We start from the raw sequence: 16,728 nt of genomic DNA on the forward strand, positions 1-16,728 counted from the left end.
AACAGTGTACAGCCCAGCGGAGAATGGGACACACTCCGTTTCCGGCCCCAGAGCTGACACCTCACACTTCAGAGCCACCCAACCCAAAGCCAAATGTCTTTATAACTTCACATCCTGCATTTTCTGGAACTATGTGATTCTCCATACCCTGTGGGATTGTTCTTTGCCCTCTCTACACCTGACTCTGAGAAGTCTGGGCCCTTACACAGGCCTCCAGGAAACAGCCACATTGCTGGAGAAGCATTACTTTTTATGGCTCTAAGTGCTTCTGACTGAATCCAGTCCACTGATAATGTCAGCCTCTCAGAGTTGTTCGTTCCCTGAAGCTCAGCCTACTTTGTCTCCAGAGCTGACATCCTCTCTCCAGCACGGGAGGCACTGTAAAGGAGCTGCCATGCATGAGGTCAGCAAAAATCCTTTGTCCCTAGTTGTTTTTCCATCCTTTGCCTCTGTATCTCCCCTGCCTGGCTGGTTTCCTTGAAGAGATCAGCTGGTTTCCACTGAAGAAGTATCTGCTTTCCTGGGCGACCATGGGCAAGAGTCTGATTAAGATTCACACCAGAGTCCGAGTTCAGCTCCGGTTGACTAATCATTGCCTTCGGCCACTAAGTGTGCGCATACTGAGGATGGGGCCCCGGCTCCAGGGGAGGCTCCTGACCACTGTGTCCGCTGGCCCACAGGGAGCCACCTCTGGGCAAGGCAAGCAGCTGGAACATATCCAAGGTAAAAAAGAATCCTCTGTTTTGCTGTGCCATTTGCCAGATCCCACCCACCCACGGTACCCACCCCCTCCATCCCACAGTAACAGGTTTGATGAAGGGGATGGGGTGGGTGGTGACTTCTAGTGAACCTGAAGTTTTGTACAAGACTAGTCTGACATACATACAGGTGAGGTCTGTTGAGGGAACAGAAGACTAACATTTACTGAGTAATTTTGTTTGTCTAGCAGTCTACTAGAAATGCATACATTTCCATTATCTTATTTACCGAGAGCACCAACAACTTATTATAATGTGGTTTCTGATGTCCCTCTGATCTGTTCTTTCTAATATAACAGCCTTTGCCTCTCTCCTTCCCCTCCAAGCTTAGGGCTGAATAGTAGGCTAAGCTGAAATGCACTGAAGTGGCTTCAGCAGCTAAGCTGGTCATACTGTGGAAGATCTGACAGTCATAGCTGTCTTTGTGAGGGGACAGCCTCTAGAAAGGGTATGAGGATTATGTGGAATTTAAGAAACAAAACAGATGAACATATGGGAGGGGGGAAAAAAGAGAAAGAGAGGGGAAACAAACCATGAGAGACTCTTTTTTTTTTTTTTTTTTAATTTTTTTTAACGTTTTATTTATTTTTGGGACAGAGAGAGACAGAGCATGAACGGGGGAGGGGCAGAAAGAGAGGGAGACACAGAATCGGAAACAGGCTCCAGGCTCTGAGCCATCAGCCCAGAGCCTGACGCGGGGCTCGAACTCACGGACCGCGAGATCGTGACCTGGCTGAAGTTGGACGCTCAACCGACTGCGCCACCCAGGCGCCCCATGAGAGACTCTTAAAGATAGAGAACAAACTGAGGGTTGATGGGGGGATGGGCTAGATGTGTGATGGGCATTAAGGAGGGTACTTGTGATGAGCACTGGTTGTTGTATGTTAGTGATAAATCACTGAATTCTATTCCTGAAACCAATATTGCACTGTATGTTAACTAACTAGAATTTAAATAAAAATGGAAGGAAGAGAGGGAGGAGCAGAGGAGCCAACACATGTGTGATCAGGGCCTCAAGATTTGTTTTATCAGGAATTTATTAAACATTCCCAGGTTCATATTCCTCATGCTGCTTGTGCAAATGCAGGAATAAGGGGAAAAAACTGGGGGGAAAGGATCAAAGGAGCATCAAGAGCACTGGAACAAGGGGCTGGCTCTTAACTTCACATTATTTCACAACAGTTTCTTGGGCAACTGGGACCTAAATCTAAAGTAGGTGTAAGATGTTGACTTAATTCATCCAGGCCCAGAATCCAACTACATGATCATTAGCACCAGGAAATAGAAAGAGGCTTGGAGTCCATCCTTACCTTTGCCATCACCAACCAACCACATGACTTCAGGCAAGCTCTGTAACCTCTTGCTTTCATTACTTCATGGAAAGATAAAATGAAAGCACTTAAAAAAGTTTAAAATAGTATACAAATGTAAGATTTTAGCACAAGGGGGTAAAAAATAAAACCAGGACCATGAGGAGCTTCTGAAAGCAGAAGCTGAAAGCTGTGGCAAATATACTTACTGATGGTGACGTGATGGGGAGACTAGGTGGCTAGCAGGGGGCTGCTGTTCCTGCCCCAACCCACCCCACATTTGTCACCAATCCCAGGATTTGTTCCTCTGGAGAATCCTTAACTGTGTTGATGGGCTCCAGCAGGCTGAGCAGGCAGACTGCCTGGGAGCAAATGGCTACTAAAGAGACCCAAACACAACTCACTACTTCTGAAAGGTTACTGCCACCTTTTAAGAGAGACCTTTGGGCGGGGAGTGGGGGAGGGCAGCGGCGCCTGGGTGGGTCAGTTGGTTAAGCATTTGACTCTTGATTTTGGCTCAGTTCATGATCTCACGGTTTGTGAGACCAAGCGCCACATAGGTCTCTGGGCTGACAGTGCAGAGATTCTCTCTCTACCTCTCTCTCTGCCCCTCCTCTGCTTGTGCTCTCTCTCTAAATCAACATTCAAAAAGTGAGAGAGAGACCCTTGGGCTTATGAAGCTAGCCCTAATCAACCCTTATTTGGTCAAACCTTTACATAGCTGGGAATCTGATCTAGTCTGCAGCAATTCAGGGTCAATTTCAGAGCAACAGAAGGGAACTGGCTTCTCTTACCATAGGCCACAAAGGCAGGGAGAGTCAGAGCCACTCTGGCACCCCAAAGATAGCCAGGAATGAAAATGCAGACACTGAACCTGAAACAAGAAGCCATTTCCTCAAGAGCATTGTGATGTGGGCCATACTCGGTGACTCCAGGCCCACATCTTCTAGCCTCCATGGCTACTATTTAGTTGAGGGAGTAACCACCTCCTGTTTTCTGCTACCAGAGACTGAGCACTGTAAAGAGAGATATGTTCCATCTGAAAAAGTAGAGAGATAATGGGTAGTTTTAGGGGGTCGGAGAAGACTTTCTCCTGACCATTGTAAGAGAATTTCCACCCTGACCCAACAAGATGTTCTCAGAGACCACTCTGCAGTTTGGAGTGTGTAAAGATGGGGATGTTTCAGCCTACAGTAGACCCAGCTCATTCTAAAGTAAAAAAAAGGAGCCACTAGCCAAGGGCTATTCCCCTTCTCCATCAGAAAACACTTAGGAAGAGGGGTGCCTGGGTGGCCCAGTTGGCTAAGTATCTGACTATTGACTTCGGCTCAGGTCACATCTCTAGGTCAAGAGATCAAGCCCAGAATTGGGCTCTGTGCTGAGTGTGGAGCCTGCTTGGGATTCTCTCTGTCCCTCTCTCTCTGCCCTCCCCTGCTCATGCATGCACATGTGTATGTGCACATGCACACTCTCTCTCAAAAATAAACATTTAAAAAAAAAAAACCACTTAGGAAGAGCAGATAGGGTTTTAATGTCCCCTAAGATTAGGACAGCCAGAAGTGGGAGGCTGAAGAGACAGAGCACAACTGCAGAAATCCAAAAGATGACCTCATGAACTCAAGGAGCTGCATGCTGGGTTGTTAGAAGGGCACTCAGCTCCAGAATCAGTATTTCATGAGCCCTAGTGAAGGAAAACAGTCTTTTCCTCCCCATTCCTGCCTCTTAAGACCCTCAGCCCAAGAGGGAGACTTGAGCTCCCTGAAATGTGGCCCCAGCTCTGAATCAGGGATGGTATGCAATTCAGAATGTCTTTCAATTGACGTCAAAAGCAGGAAAGGCAGAATCTTTGACAAATCTTGCCAAAACCCTACGTAAAAAGAAAAAAACCTCCAACCATGGCCCCTCTGATGTCTGCTGCTTCTCTTATCCTCTTCCTGATACATCAGAACAGCATGCAGCAGCCACTGTCACGTGAAGTGTACAGGGGGGCTTCCTTCCAAGATTTTAGTTACCATATAAAACAGAATGGGTGCTGCCTCCACCAGACAGCAAAGTGTGCACAGGGACCCAGAAAGCCTTCTCACGTTCCTTTTGCATTTCCAGGCCTCGAGTCCCTCCGGGACAGTGCCCATTCCACGCCAGTGCGTTCCTCCTCCCATGGGGACACCTTCCTGCCTCATGTGAGAAGCAGCCGGGCAGATAGCAATGAGCGAGTCGCCGTGATTGCAGACGAAGCCTACAGTCCTGCAGACAGTGTGCTGCCCACCCCTGTGGCTGAGCACAGCCTGGAGCTGATGTTGCTTTCCCGGCAGATCAATGGGGCCACCTGCAGCATCGAAGAAGAGAAGGAGTCTGAAGCCAGCACTCCAACAGCTACAGAGGTGGAGGCCCTTGGGGGAGAGCTGAGGGCCCTGTGTCAGGGGCACGGCAGGCCAGAGGAGGAACAGGTGAATAAGTTTGTTTTAAGTGTCCTCCGTTTGCTCCTTGTGACCATGGGACTCCTCTTTGTTTTGCTCCTCCTCCTGATCATCCTTACCGAGTCTGACCTTGACATTGCCTTTTTCCGCGATATCCGCCAGACCCCCGAGTTTGAACAATTCCACTATCAATACTTTTGTCCCCTCAGGCGATGGTTTGCCTGCAAAATCCGCTCAGTGGTGAGCCTGCTCATTGACACCTGAGAAGGCATGACTCCTCCCAATAACTAGCCAGGTGGACCAAGGAGCCCGGCTACCCATTCCCAGCAATGGGACCCATCGCGGAACCATCGGCACATGTACCAAGTCCTCCTCTCATGACTCAAAGTCCACAGCCTAGGAGGGTCATTTCCCAGAAGAAAAAGAGGATAGGCTCATGCCCTATCTAAACAAACTGGGAAAACTCATTTCCTTCAGAGGTTCTTTCAAGAAAGGCTCAGCGACTCTGTTTCTCATCTTCCCGATTTGCAGGATAATTTTTGGTTTTGAATTTTGATTTTTCATAGATGTGTATTATTTTGAAAGTATCAAATAAAAATAATTTATTTTACTATTACGGATTATCGCAGTAGTGTCACCTAGCAGATGGGACACTAGTTGAAGACTAGAGAGCTGTCGTCTTCTGTATTGTGCGGGAGCTTTCCTACTGGGCTCCAGTAGGCTCATCAGTGCAGCCTCAGCAGCACAGGCCAGGGGTCTGGACAATGGGAACTATCTGTAGGTTTTCCTGCCAGACGAGATTTGAAAAAAGTAAACATCCATGTAGAATGATTAAATGGAAAGTTGCTTCTTATGATGGTCTGAGTTGGATTTTCTTTTCCTTTTGTTTTTTTCAAATCTGAGCAGAGTGGGCATCTGAAGGGACCACCGCTACCGCAGCAGCAGCAGCAGGGGTGGGGTAAGTCTGTCCCCTTAGACTAGAGATCCTAGTGGGCATCGCCATGAGTTTTATATAATGAACTTAGACTTCTGTGATTTTTTTTTTTCCTGAAGAACCTCAAGATTTTTATAGTGCTTCAGAGACATTAGTTGAATTCAGTGGTGCCTGAGATAAGACTGTCAGAAATGTCGGACAAAGTGTAGTTAACAGAAACGAGAACTTAGGTACCTAAGAAACTGTTGAGATTCAGAGAGCAGTACCTATTTTGTACCCCCCCCCAAAAAAAAACTATTTCAATTTATATTTTAACAAGATGTTATTTTCTTATCAATTCATATTTTGTTTTTACTTTATGGATTAAGAAAATAGAGCCTGATGAACTAAATGATGCAAGAAAGAAACTAATCTTGAGAATGAAAAGCTTCAGAAAAGAGAATTCCAAGATCAACAAAGAGCCTTGGAAGGGACCAAGAAAAGGATTTCTTTAAATAGGCATACTAAAAGATGCCTACAAAAGAAAGAAAGCGAACGTGGCAGAAACCAACAATTAGATGTAGAAATACTGCCCCCTAGGGTCATCCTCTGCATCAGGAAAATAAGAGTTGTAGGAAAGTATTTGCCATTCTTCCTGAGGGAAGCTGTGGAAGCATGCAAAGCATAGCATGTGAAGGCTGAGTGTGGGGTCCAAGGCCCAAGCTCTGCAACTCTTAACAACCACTCACATACAAGATCTCGTTTTCATCTCAGGGAGAGATTTCTAAGTCATCTGGGGCCTGAGGACTTATTTAAGGATAGTCTGTAGACATATTCCTGGGACCCACACAATAGTGGAGTGGCTGCTAACATCACGTGATGTTGGGCAGCCCCAAATGCAGAACAGGATGAGTCGAAGATTTGCTCTCCCCTAATTTTTCCCCTGAAATAGCAGAATCATGTCCATGTACAGAGTATAACAGACATGGAATTGACAGGGGGTGCAGGGTGGGGGGAGTGGATTGTACAATTCTAAATGCCCTTTCATCTAGACCAGGGGTTGGCAAACTTCTTCTGTAAAGTGTCAGATAGTACATATTTTTTTTATTTTGGTTTTGTGGGCCATACTCTGTGGCAACTACTCAACTCTGCCATCATAGCACAAAAACAGCCATAGGTAATACATAAACAAGGAAACATGGCTGTGTTCTATAACAGTTTATTTTTAAAAAGACAGCTGAATTTGGACCACAGGCCATAATTTGCCAACCCCAATCTAGACAATAAAACTGCTCCTTACCAGTATGTTAGCAGAAAGGGGGTCGGCTCTGCTCCCATTCCTGACTTGCTAAAGGCCCAGGACCATTTCCCAGTGGAGGCACTGGGGTTGCTTGTTTAAAGGGTGCTTGAACAACCAACCAGCAAAGAGGTAACTGATGCCAAGATGAGCAAGATCAAGTGTTTAAATGCTAAAACTCCACCAGAAGCTAAGAATGGAAGAGGAATGTCTGATCATTTCCATACCAGCGACAATTAGGGCAGAATTACAAACATCTATTTACCAAGTGACAAGACAAACTGAAGGAGATCCTAGTAAAACTTAGGGATCACTTAGAACCAACTATCCACTGCCACTTGTCATCTACACAGGAAGGCTTTATTTAGCACAGGACTGAAGTGAAAAGTAGACTCAGAGATGAAAAGGCTGTCAGGAGATAGGGGGCTGGTTTTAACCTGGATATCTACTGTCTTATGCAACATAGCAGATTACCTTTTAGTGTAGTGTTCCTACCTCAGTCTGTAGAATATGGTGTTTCTATGCAGTGAGTGATAACCTTGACAGTGACCTTTCATATTCACATTAAAGAGAGATACAATATTCCATTTCCTGGTATGTTACTTGTGTCTAGAGTTCTAACAGTACAATAGTCCATACCACTTCCAACAGCTGGATTTTGCTCTCTGAACAGAAACTTTTGGGTTATTTTTTTCCAGGGCTTACCCCAGAAAATACAGATAGTAAAATTTCCTTCAATTTGCTTTTCAAGTAGCGCTTGAATAACAAACCTCCTTTGTTGGTGACTAGTCTTTTTGGTATCTCCCCATCGTTAAACATTGTTCAGATTTTTAACCTGGTTTTACTGTGTTCCACTATGTCTCCCATTTTCTCTCAAAATTAGTTTGATCTCATTGTAGAAAAAAACAATGGATTCCATAGCTTCATCCATCAGAGGAAATAAAACTCTTACTAAAGAATAGTGTACTGCATCTTTAAGCAGTAGAAGGTAAACTACCTGCAAATGTGAATTTCTTAGTTTCATTAAAAAGTATAGTTGTAAACCTTTCGTGTGCCAAAAATTCTAAGTTATACTTTCCTTCAAAGCAATGTACTTTTTTCTACATATGCAGTATGTAGTTAGCATAAAATCATTGGTGCCATGAAAATTATTTTTAAACTTAAATAAATATTTAAATATCATTGAAGAGTGGACTCTTTTTTAACCTACAACTGGTCTCCCTTTTTCCTCCTTAAAGTTACCAACACAGAGATAAAAGGATACCAGGGGGATTTATACAGCTGACTGCTGTTCATGACTAGAATCATTTAAAAAAGTCATTTTATTGGGGCACCTGGTTGCCTCAGTCAAGCATCCAACTCTTAATTTTGGCTCAGGCCATGATCTCATAGTCATGAGGTTGGGCTCCACACTGGGCATGGAGCCTACTTAATATTCTCTCTCTCAAAAAAAAATAGTAATAATAGTCATTTTGCTTATATCCATCTATCATCCTTGACCTTTCCCCCAAAATAAATACTACTAAAAATGTGGAAGCTGTAATAATAGAATGATTTTAGAGATGAATTGGACCTCATTTTTCTGTTGAGGAAAACCAAGGAGTGATTTTCCTAAGGCTACATAGAGCCAAAAGTAGAACCAAGATGGTTCAGGGTGCCTGGCTGGCTCGATAAGTAGAGCATGAGATCTTGAGGTTGTGAGTTTGAGCCCTACACTGAGTGTAGAAATTACTCAAGAAAATAAAATCTTAGGGGCAGCTGGGTGGCTCAATCAGTTAAGCATCAACTCTTGATTTCAACTCAGGTAATGGTCTCACAGTCTGTGGGATGGAGCCCTGCATCTGGCTCCACACTGACGGTGCTGAGCCTGCTTAAGATTCTCTCTCCCTGCCCTTCCCCTCCTCTCTCAAAATAAAAGTTTTCTTATAAACAAGAACCTAGATGGTCCAGCTTCTAAACCAGTGTTCTCACTCAAGCCTGGAACAAGAACAGAAAACATTTCCTATGAAGGGAATAGAATGGTGTCACTGCTACAGTAACCTGATAATTACAACTTACAAAATATATTCCTATAACATTATCTCACCTGATTATATAACCATCACTCTGGCTACAAAACTGGTAATGGTCTTTTAAATTCCATGAGGATGAAAAGTGAAACTTGGGTCCACTGTGCTAGTTTCTTACCTCATCTTCCTGTTTTCAATTCTATCTGCCCTTTAATGCTCCATTCTGCTACCAGATCATCTTCCTAAAGCACCAATCATGTAACCCACCTCGAAATTTTCAGAGGTTCCTATCACCTATAAAATGATTATCTAATATCCTGTCCCTAGTGGAGTTTTGTTTTTGTTTCTAATGACAAAGTCTTTGCTTAAAGTGATCTGCAAAGTAAAAAGCCTAAGAAACAGGGGTGCCTGGGTGGCTCAGTAAGTTGAGTGTCCAGCTCTTGATTTCAGTTCAGGTCATGATGCCAGGGTCGTAGGATTCAGCGCAGAGTGTGGAGCCTACTTAAGAGTCTCTCTCCCTCTGCCATTCTCCCCCACCATTTTCTAAAAAAGAAAAAAGAAAGCTCTCTAAAAACAAAAAAGAAAAGCCTAAGAACCACTGGATGTGAGTGGTGATTTCCCATGATCCTACAGTTTTTTTAACATTTATTTAACATTTGTTTATTATTTTCCCCCAGTGCAAGATGGGGAGAGGCAGAGAAAGTGGACACAGAATCCAAAGCAGACTCCCGGCTCTGTGCTGTCAGCACACGGCCCAACATGGGGTTCAAACTCATGGACCGTGAGATCATGACCTGAGCCGAAGTTGGACGCTTAAGCCACCCAGGTGCCCCCATGATCCTACAGCTTTAAGGCAGCCACTCTTCTATGGATACTTAATGAGGACCCCCTATGTACAGACCCTTTCAGGGCTCTAGCACCCACTCCCTCTGCTTAGGGTTCCTCAACCATCAGCAGGCCCCTCTACAAGAGAATACACTCCTGGTTTTAGCACATGAACAGGCTTCCTCTACACACCCCTACAACTTGCTGATGGAGTAGAATCAAACAGGCAAAAGATACTTTTAAAACACTTCCTCTTGCACTGCTTTCATTTTAGGAAGAGGTACCTTAAAATGTTTTACTCCTGCCTCTGTGCTAAATGTTATCTTCCTCACAAAATTTCACCTTTTCATTTGAAAATCCAAAAACACTTATAACCAAATGAACCAAAATATGGGTTTATGCTGTCCTGGAACTAAAACTCCTTACTGGCCATCAATACCATACTAAAAAGGAAAAACCAAAAAAAGTACTAAATCAGAAGGGACAGCCTAGCAAAAGGACACCTAAGTTTTTGGAACCTGAAGTTAAAGGGCATATATTGCTTCCTCTTGGGTTGATACAGAAGATACCTGTGTCTGCCCTCCTCCCTCCCCATGTACTATAACTGACTGAAAGGATTTAAATCTTTGTGTACACAGCCCCAAGCTCCCTGCTTTCCTGGAGAACTGCCTTTGCAAAGTCATCTCTGTGGAAAGGAAACTCAAAGGCATGAATACCAAAACAGGACTTAAGGAACTAAGATTTATTAATTCCTAATCATTTTTAAGTCTCTCCGAGTTTGACCAAGTCCCTGTCCGCCTGAGAATCGTCTCCTTCCTCCTTAAGGGCATAAAAGGATGGGCATCTCAAAGAAAATGACTCAAGAGGAATACAGAGCTTATGTGCTTAAGAGATATCATAAAGCCCAACTTAAAAAAAGAGAGAAAGCAATCATAACATACGAATAATTACAGAAGCCATAAAGCTTTAAGCAAGTCTCTGGGAGAAGTACCTTTCACAACAGATTACAGTTTAAGGATGTCCTAAGGGAGACAGTTTTCCTTTATGTGCTTTGTAGATTTAAACAATTACTCCATTATAGAGCTTATCACTGAGAAACAAGTCCCCACTCACTCTCCTTCCTTCCTGCATTGCATCAAGAAGACAGAACTCTATTAACTGGAATTAGATATAAATACTACAGTTTATGAAGCTAAAATGGCAAAAGAAACCACAAAAGTGACAAACATCAAGAATTTGCTAACATTTATTGCAGAAACCGGGCAATTACCACCAAGGATTCAAAGCTTAAATGATGGTACTAATTTCAATGAGAGTATTTTTCAGTATCTTTAAAAAAGAGCACTTTTCACAAAAGTAGCCACATTCTGGGACCTGTGAAATGAAGTGGTGTAGAAAAGGGAAAGGGAAAAAAAGAAAAGAAAAGAAAAGGGAAAGGAGCCTACAGGCTTCATTTATTATCTCCAGGGCAGTTTAATAGAAGTCAACCTCACTTAGCTTTCCCTTCCATTTCATAAATGAATATTTCCATTTCACTTACCAATTTCTATAATCCTCTCATCAAGAAAACAATTCTTATTACTTATAACCTATTTAATAAACTAGGCCTCAATAATTACAGAGAAGGAAATTATACATGTGACTTTATTTCTGTGATACACAATTTGAGAAGACATTTCCTCTTAGAATTCAAACATATTGCCAAAAACTATAATAGTCCTTCAGTAGTAGTTTGTCACTGAAGAGCAACAAGGTAAATATCTAGCAAAAAGGTAATATCTTACAGTAATGTCAGTCACTGATTTTGTAGCTACCCTTCCAACAACAAACACTTTCAAATTGCCCTAACTTCTGGAAAAAAAAATTTATGACAAAAAATGCCAAAAGTTGTTTTTCATAACATTTCCTCCAAATATGAATTAGGAATGAAGGTATTCACTTAAGAAGATAATGAATCTCCTCTGGAGAGTTTAAAGACAGGGATAGGTAAGTGTATCTGAGACGTTCTAAGGCAGGAGCTTTCACTTCTTAAACCATGACCTACAGCAGTACCACAATAATAAAGACATATATTTTATATCAGAATATACATGTGCATATATACGTACAAATATGCACACATATATAACTAAGTTTCACAAAACAACCCTTACTCTATGTTTCCTATTCTTTACTATTTCTTTCCTTTTCCTTTTTTTAAACTCTGGTCATGGCTAAACTGATTTCATGTGAATAGCTATAAACCACATTGTGGAAAACACTGGTCTGAAGGCAATCTCACCCTGGCTTACAAGGGTCAGGCAGATCCAAACCTTGTTCCTAGAAGACCTAGAATTCCTCAGCCATGTCTCAAGAGCCATCTAGAGGAGATCAAAGGGTCAGCACACACAGACCCAGGCCCTGCCCAAGTCAACTAAGGCTTCTCAACAATTATCTTGGGATTTCACATAACATTGAATTTAAACGCAGGGGGAAAAAGAGCTCTCTATTTAAAAAAATTAAAAGTTTGAAAATCACTAAGTTGGGATCTCTTCCAGTATATGAGTCTAGAAATAAATATTCACTCCAAACTATAAAATAAACCACAAATCCAAATGTCACTATCAAAACCCGTATCATTAAACCACAAAAACTTTTAATAATAACCAAAGCTTTGTAATTTATAATGCTAGAATTTCTCAATATACTGCCTGATTAAAGTGCTGAAGCAATCATAGCCTCCCCTCAAATTCCCTCCCCAACCTACAGAAACAACTTAAAAGCCTTCTCCCTTACTAAAAGTACATTCTGCTCACAGTTCTTACTAATAAAGCAATTTTATATTTGCTAAGAAGAATATATGAACAAGTAAACAGACCAAGGCACATGAATTACTAGGCTACTTAGACAATGATTTGAACAAATTGGTGTTGCTAAACCAAACACTCAGCAACTTTCTTAATTCATAAAAACATGTATCTTCCCACTGGAATTGCCTCCAGCCAAAATATACCGAGTTGGGTGCATAGCATTGATGGAACACACAGAGACAAGGCATTCTCCACCAAAAAAAGAATGCACCTGCTTTCCTGTCTCATGGAAGATTTCCACCCGTCGTGGATGAGCCATGCTGCCAACTATGACACAGTCTTCTTGTTTAGGGTCCCACACAGCCTGGAACCTGGTCAGCCACCGCCCAGTGATGGTGTTGTGCCTAGTGAAAAAAGCAAGTTTTTTAAAGGTAGTAAGTGTTAAATAACTGAAGGCAGCAATCGGCAGACAGTAAACATGGCAATGCTCCTAAATGCTGGTTTTCTCTGCCAAGCTTCTCATTAAGTTACTGAGTTACCATCAGCCTAATCTCATCCTTCATATAAAACTGAATACTAGGGGTGCCTGGGTGGCTCAGTCAGTTAAGTGTCTGACTCTTGATTTCGGCTCAGGTCATGATCTCACAGTGCAGAGCCCGTTTGGGATTCATTCTCTCTCTCTCTCTCCCCCTCCCCTGCTCACTCTCTCTCTCTCTCTCTCTCAAAATAAACAAACTTAAAAAACCTGAAAATTAGTCCCTTCATGGTTGTTCCTTTCTTGGGATGCCTGGGTGGCTCAGTAAGTTAAGCATCCAACTCTTGATATCGGCTCAGGTCATGATCTCGCAGTCTTGAGATGGAGCCCGGCTGCACTAGGCATGGAGCCTGCTTAAGATTCCCCCTCCCCCTCTCCCTCTGCCCCTCCCCTGCTCACACATGCATGTACTCTCTCTCTCTTTCAAAAAAAAAAAAAAAATGAAAATCAGGACAGAGATGATGTCTTCTGTACTTCTCAATCTCCAGTGCCAAGTACAGTGGTTTGTACTCAGTGGATGGTTACTGTCTGTTAAAACAGCACCTTTTGGGGGCACCTGGGTGGCTCATTTGGTTGAGCAACCAACTCTTGATTTCAGCTCAAGTCATGATCCCAGGGTTGTAGGATCAAGCCCTGCTCAGCATGAAGCCTGCTTAAGAGTCTCTCTCTCTTTCTCTCTCTCTCTCTCTCTCTCTCTCTCTCTCTCTCTCTCCCTCCCTCCCTCTCTCTCTCCCTCTGCCCCTCTCCCCAACTCGTGCAATCTCCCTCTAAAGTTAAAAAAAAAAAAAAATAGCACATTTTTTGTTCACTATTTCCTAGCTCAATAGAATCCTCACCCTTCCTTTTTTTAAACATACAAATAGAAGAAGCCCTAGAAATAAGAAATATACAATCCAGGTTATTGCCATTTTAATAGAATCTATAATCCCGTATTTGTATTCCCCTGATAACCAAACCCTGAGATCATTTTATATTCCATAAACTTTTAAGTAAAAATACATTTGGGGCTCAAAGAAGAAGTCACAAGAGAAATTAGAAAATATCTGACAATGGAGCACCTGGGTGGCTCAGTCAGTTAAGTGTCAGACTTGGGCTCAGATCATGATCTCATAGTTAATGAGTTCAAGCCCCGTGTCAGACTGTGTCCTAACAGCTCAGAGCTTGGAGCCTGCTTCAGATTCTGTGTCTCCCTCTCTGCCCCTCCCGAACTCATGCTTGCTCTCTCTCAAAAATAAATAAATATTGAAAAAATTTTAAAAAGAAAGAAAATATCTGACAAATTAAAAATTAAACACAACATACCAAAATTTATGGGATGCTACAAAAGCAATACTAAGAGGGAAATTTATAGCAGTAAACACTAAAGTCTCAAAATCAACACACTCTAGTTCCTCAAGGATCTAGAAAAAGAAGAACAAACTCAACCAAAAGTTAGAAGAAGGAAGGAAACAATAAAGATTAAAGCAGAGCTAAAAGTCAGGTCATGATCTCACAGTTCATGAGTTCAGGCCCCACAATCAGGCTCTGTGCTGACATCTCAGAGCCTGGAGCCTGCTTTGGATTCTATGTCTCTCTCTCTCTCTCTCTCTGCCCTTTCTCTGCTCGTGCTCTGTCCCTCTGTGTCTCTCAAAAATAAACATTAAAAAAGAAAAATTTAAAACAGAGCTAAATGAAATGGAGAATAGAAAAACAATAGAAAAAAAACAAACAATAGAAAAAAAAAAAACTAAGTTGGTGTTTTGAGCAGATCAACAAAATTGACAAGCCCTCACCTAGATTAGGAAAAAAAAGTGAAAAAAAAGAATAAAAGATAAAATGCAAGTAACTGAAATCAGATATGAAAGCAAGGACATTAAAACTTATGTCACAAAAATAAAAAGGATTACAAGAGAACAGTATGAACAATTATATGCCAACATATTGGTTAACCCAAAAGAAATGGCATTTCCTCATGGACCGAACCATGAGGAAACAAAATCTAAGCCTATAACTAACTACTAAGGGGATTAAAACAGCAATCGAAAACCTTCCAATAAAGAAAAGCCCAGGACCAGATGGCTTTGCTGGAGAATTCTACCCAACATTTAAAGAATAAACACCAATGTTCATCAAATTCTTCCCAACAATTAAGGGGGAACTTCCAAATTTCTTTGAAACCAGCACTATTCTGATACCAAAACCAGAAAAGGAGTCTGCAAAAGAATAAAATGACAGACTAACATCCCTGATGAATACTGATGCAAAAACCCTCAACAAAATACTAACAAATTGAATTCAGTAGTGCATTAAAAGGATTATACAGTATGATCAAGCTGGATGTGTATCTGGAATGCAAAGATGTTTCAACATACAAAACTCAAATGATTTAATATACCACATTAACAGAATGAAGGACAAAAACCATGAGATCATCTCGATGCAGAAAGATCGTTCGACAAAATCAATACCCTTTCATGATAAAAACATTCAATGAACTAGGAACACAAGGAACTATCTAAATATATTAAAGGCCATATACAAAAAGCCCACAGCTAACATCATACTCAATGGTGAAAGATTGAAAGCTTTTCCTCAAAGATCAGGGAAAAGGCAAGGATGCCCACTCTTGGCATTTCTATCCAACACAGTCCCGAAGTATGTTTCTTACCAACATAAATCTGGTAGGACTAGAAACACTAATCTAAATGCCAGGTGTTCACAACTGTACAGGTAGCTAGATCCTACCTGTGAGACATCACCATTACACCAACAAGCATTTGATAAGGGGGACATTCTGAACACTCACATGATGATCAATTAGACAAGAAAAAGAAATAAAAGGCACCCAAACTGGAAATGAAGAAGTATAATTATCTGTTTGCATGACACAACTCCACACTCACATAAAATTCAATTCTAAGACTCCACACTCACATAAAAAACTGTTAAACTAAAACAATTTCAGCACCGTTGCAGGATACAAAAATAAATGTACAAAAATCAGTTGCATTTCTACACATTAACAATGAACAATCTGGACAGGAAATTAAAACAATCCCATTTACAAAAAAGAATAAAATACATAGGAATAAATTTAACCAAAGAAGTGAAAGATTTGTACACTGAAAACTACATAACATTACAAAAAAAATCAAAGAAGATACAAATAAATAGACATCATGTCCATAAATTGGAAGATTTAATATTGTTGAAATGTTCATAACTATTCAAACTGATCTATAAATTTAATGTAATACCTATCAAAATCCCAATGGCATTTTGTACAGAAATAGAAAAACAATCTTAAAATTGATATGTAAGCTCTAAGAACCACAAATGGCCAAAATAATCTTTAAAAAAAAGATTTTTTTTTTAAGTTGGGGGCCTCACACTTCCTGATTTCAAAATATACCACAAAGCAACAGTAATTAAGACAGAGTGGTACTGGCATAAAGACATACAGTCCAATGTAACAGAGAGCCCAGAAATAAACTCTCATGTATATGGTCAAATGACCTTCCATAAGGGTGCCAAGACCACACAATAGGGAAAGGGCAGTGTCTTCAACAAATGGTGCCAGAAAAACTGGATATCCACATACAAAAGAACAAAGTTAGACAGTAATCTTACACCATATACAAAAATAACTCAAAATGGATTAAAGACTTAAACATAAGACCTGAAACAAAACTCCTAGAAGAAAACATAGTGAAAAAACTTCAGGACATTGGATTTGGCAATGATTTCTTGGATATGACACCAAAAGCAAAACAGACAAATAGGACTATATTAATCTCAAAAATTCTGTGCACCAAAGGAAACAATCAACAGAATGAAAGGCAACCTACAAAATAGTGTAACTCCTACAACTCAAACTAGGGGTGCCCAGGTGGCTC

At 41.4% G+C, this 16,728-nt stretch overlaps 2 protein-coding genes across 9 annotated transcripts in view; one reads left to right on the forward strand and one right to left on the reverse strand.

Annotated features, from left to right (window-relative positions):
• FRMD5 (FERM domain containing 5) overlaps positions 1–4,767 on the forward strand; it is a 44,624-nt gene extending 39,857 nt beyond the window's left edge. Inside the window, exon 13 of the mRNA XM_047864254.1 lies at positions 4,172–4,767. Coding sequence (XP_047720210.1) covers positions 4,172–4,749 — 578 coding nt within the window. The 3' untranslated portion in view covers positions 4,750–4,767. The remainder of the gene's footprint in view (positions 1–4,171) is intronic.
• A 6,388-nt stretch (positions 4,768–11,155) lies between these two features.
• WDR76 (WD repeat domain 76) overlaps positions 11,156–16,728 on the reverse strand; it is a 64,030-nt gene continuing 58,457 nt past the window's right edge. For all 8 annotated transcript variants that reach the window (XM_047861685.1, XM_047861682.1, XM_047861681.1 and 5 more), the window contains one exon: positions 11,156–12,722. In XM_047861685.1, the coding sequence (XP_047717641.1) occupies positions 12,467–12,722 (256 nt within the window). In that variant the 3' untranslated portion in view covers positions 11,156–12,466. The remainder of the gene's footprint in view (positions 12,723–16,728) is intronic.

This window comes from Prionailurus viverrinus, chromosome B3 (genome assembly GCF_022837055.1).
Source record: "Prionailurus viverrinus isolate Anna chromosome B3, UM_Priviv_1.0, whole genome shotgun sequence".
Taxonomy (NCBI): domain Eukaryota; kingdom Metazoa; phylum Chordata; class Mammalia; order Carnivora; family Felidae; genus Prionailurus; species Prionailurus viverrinus.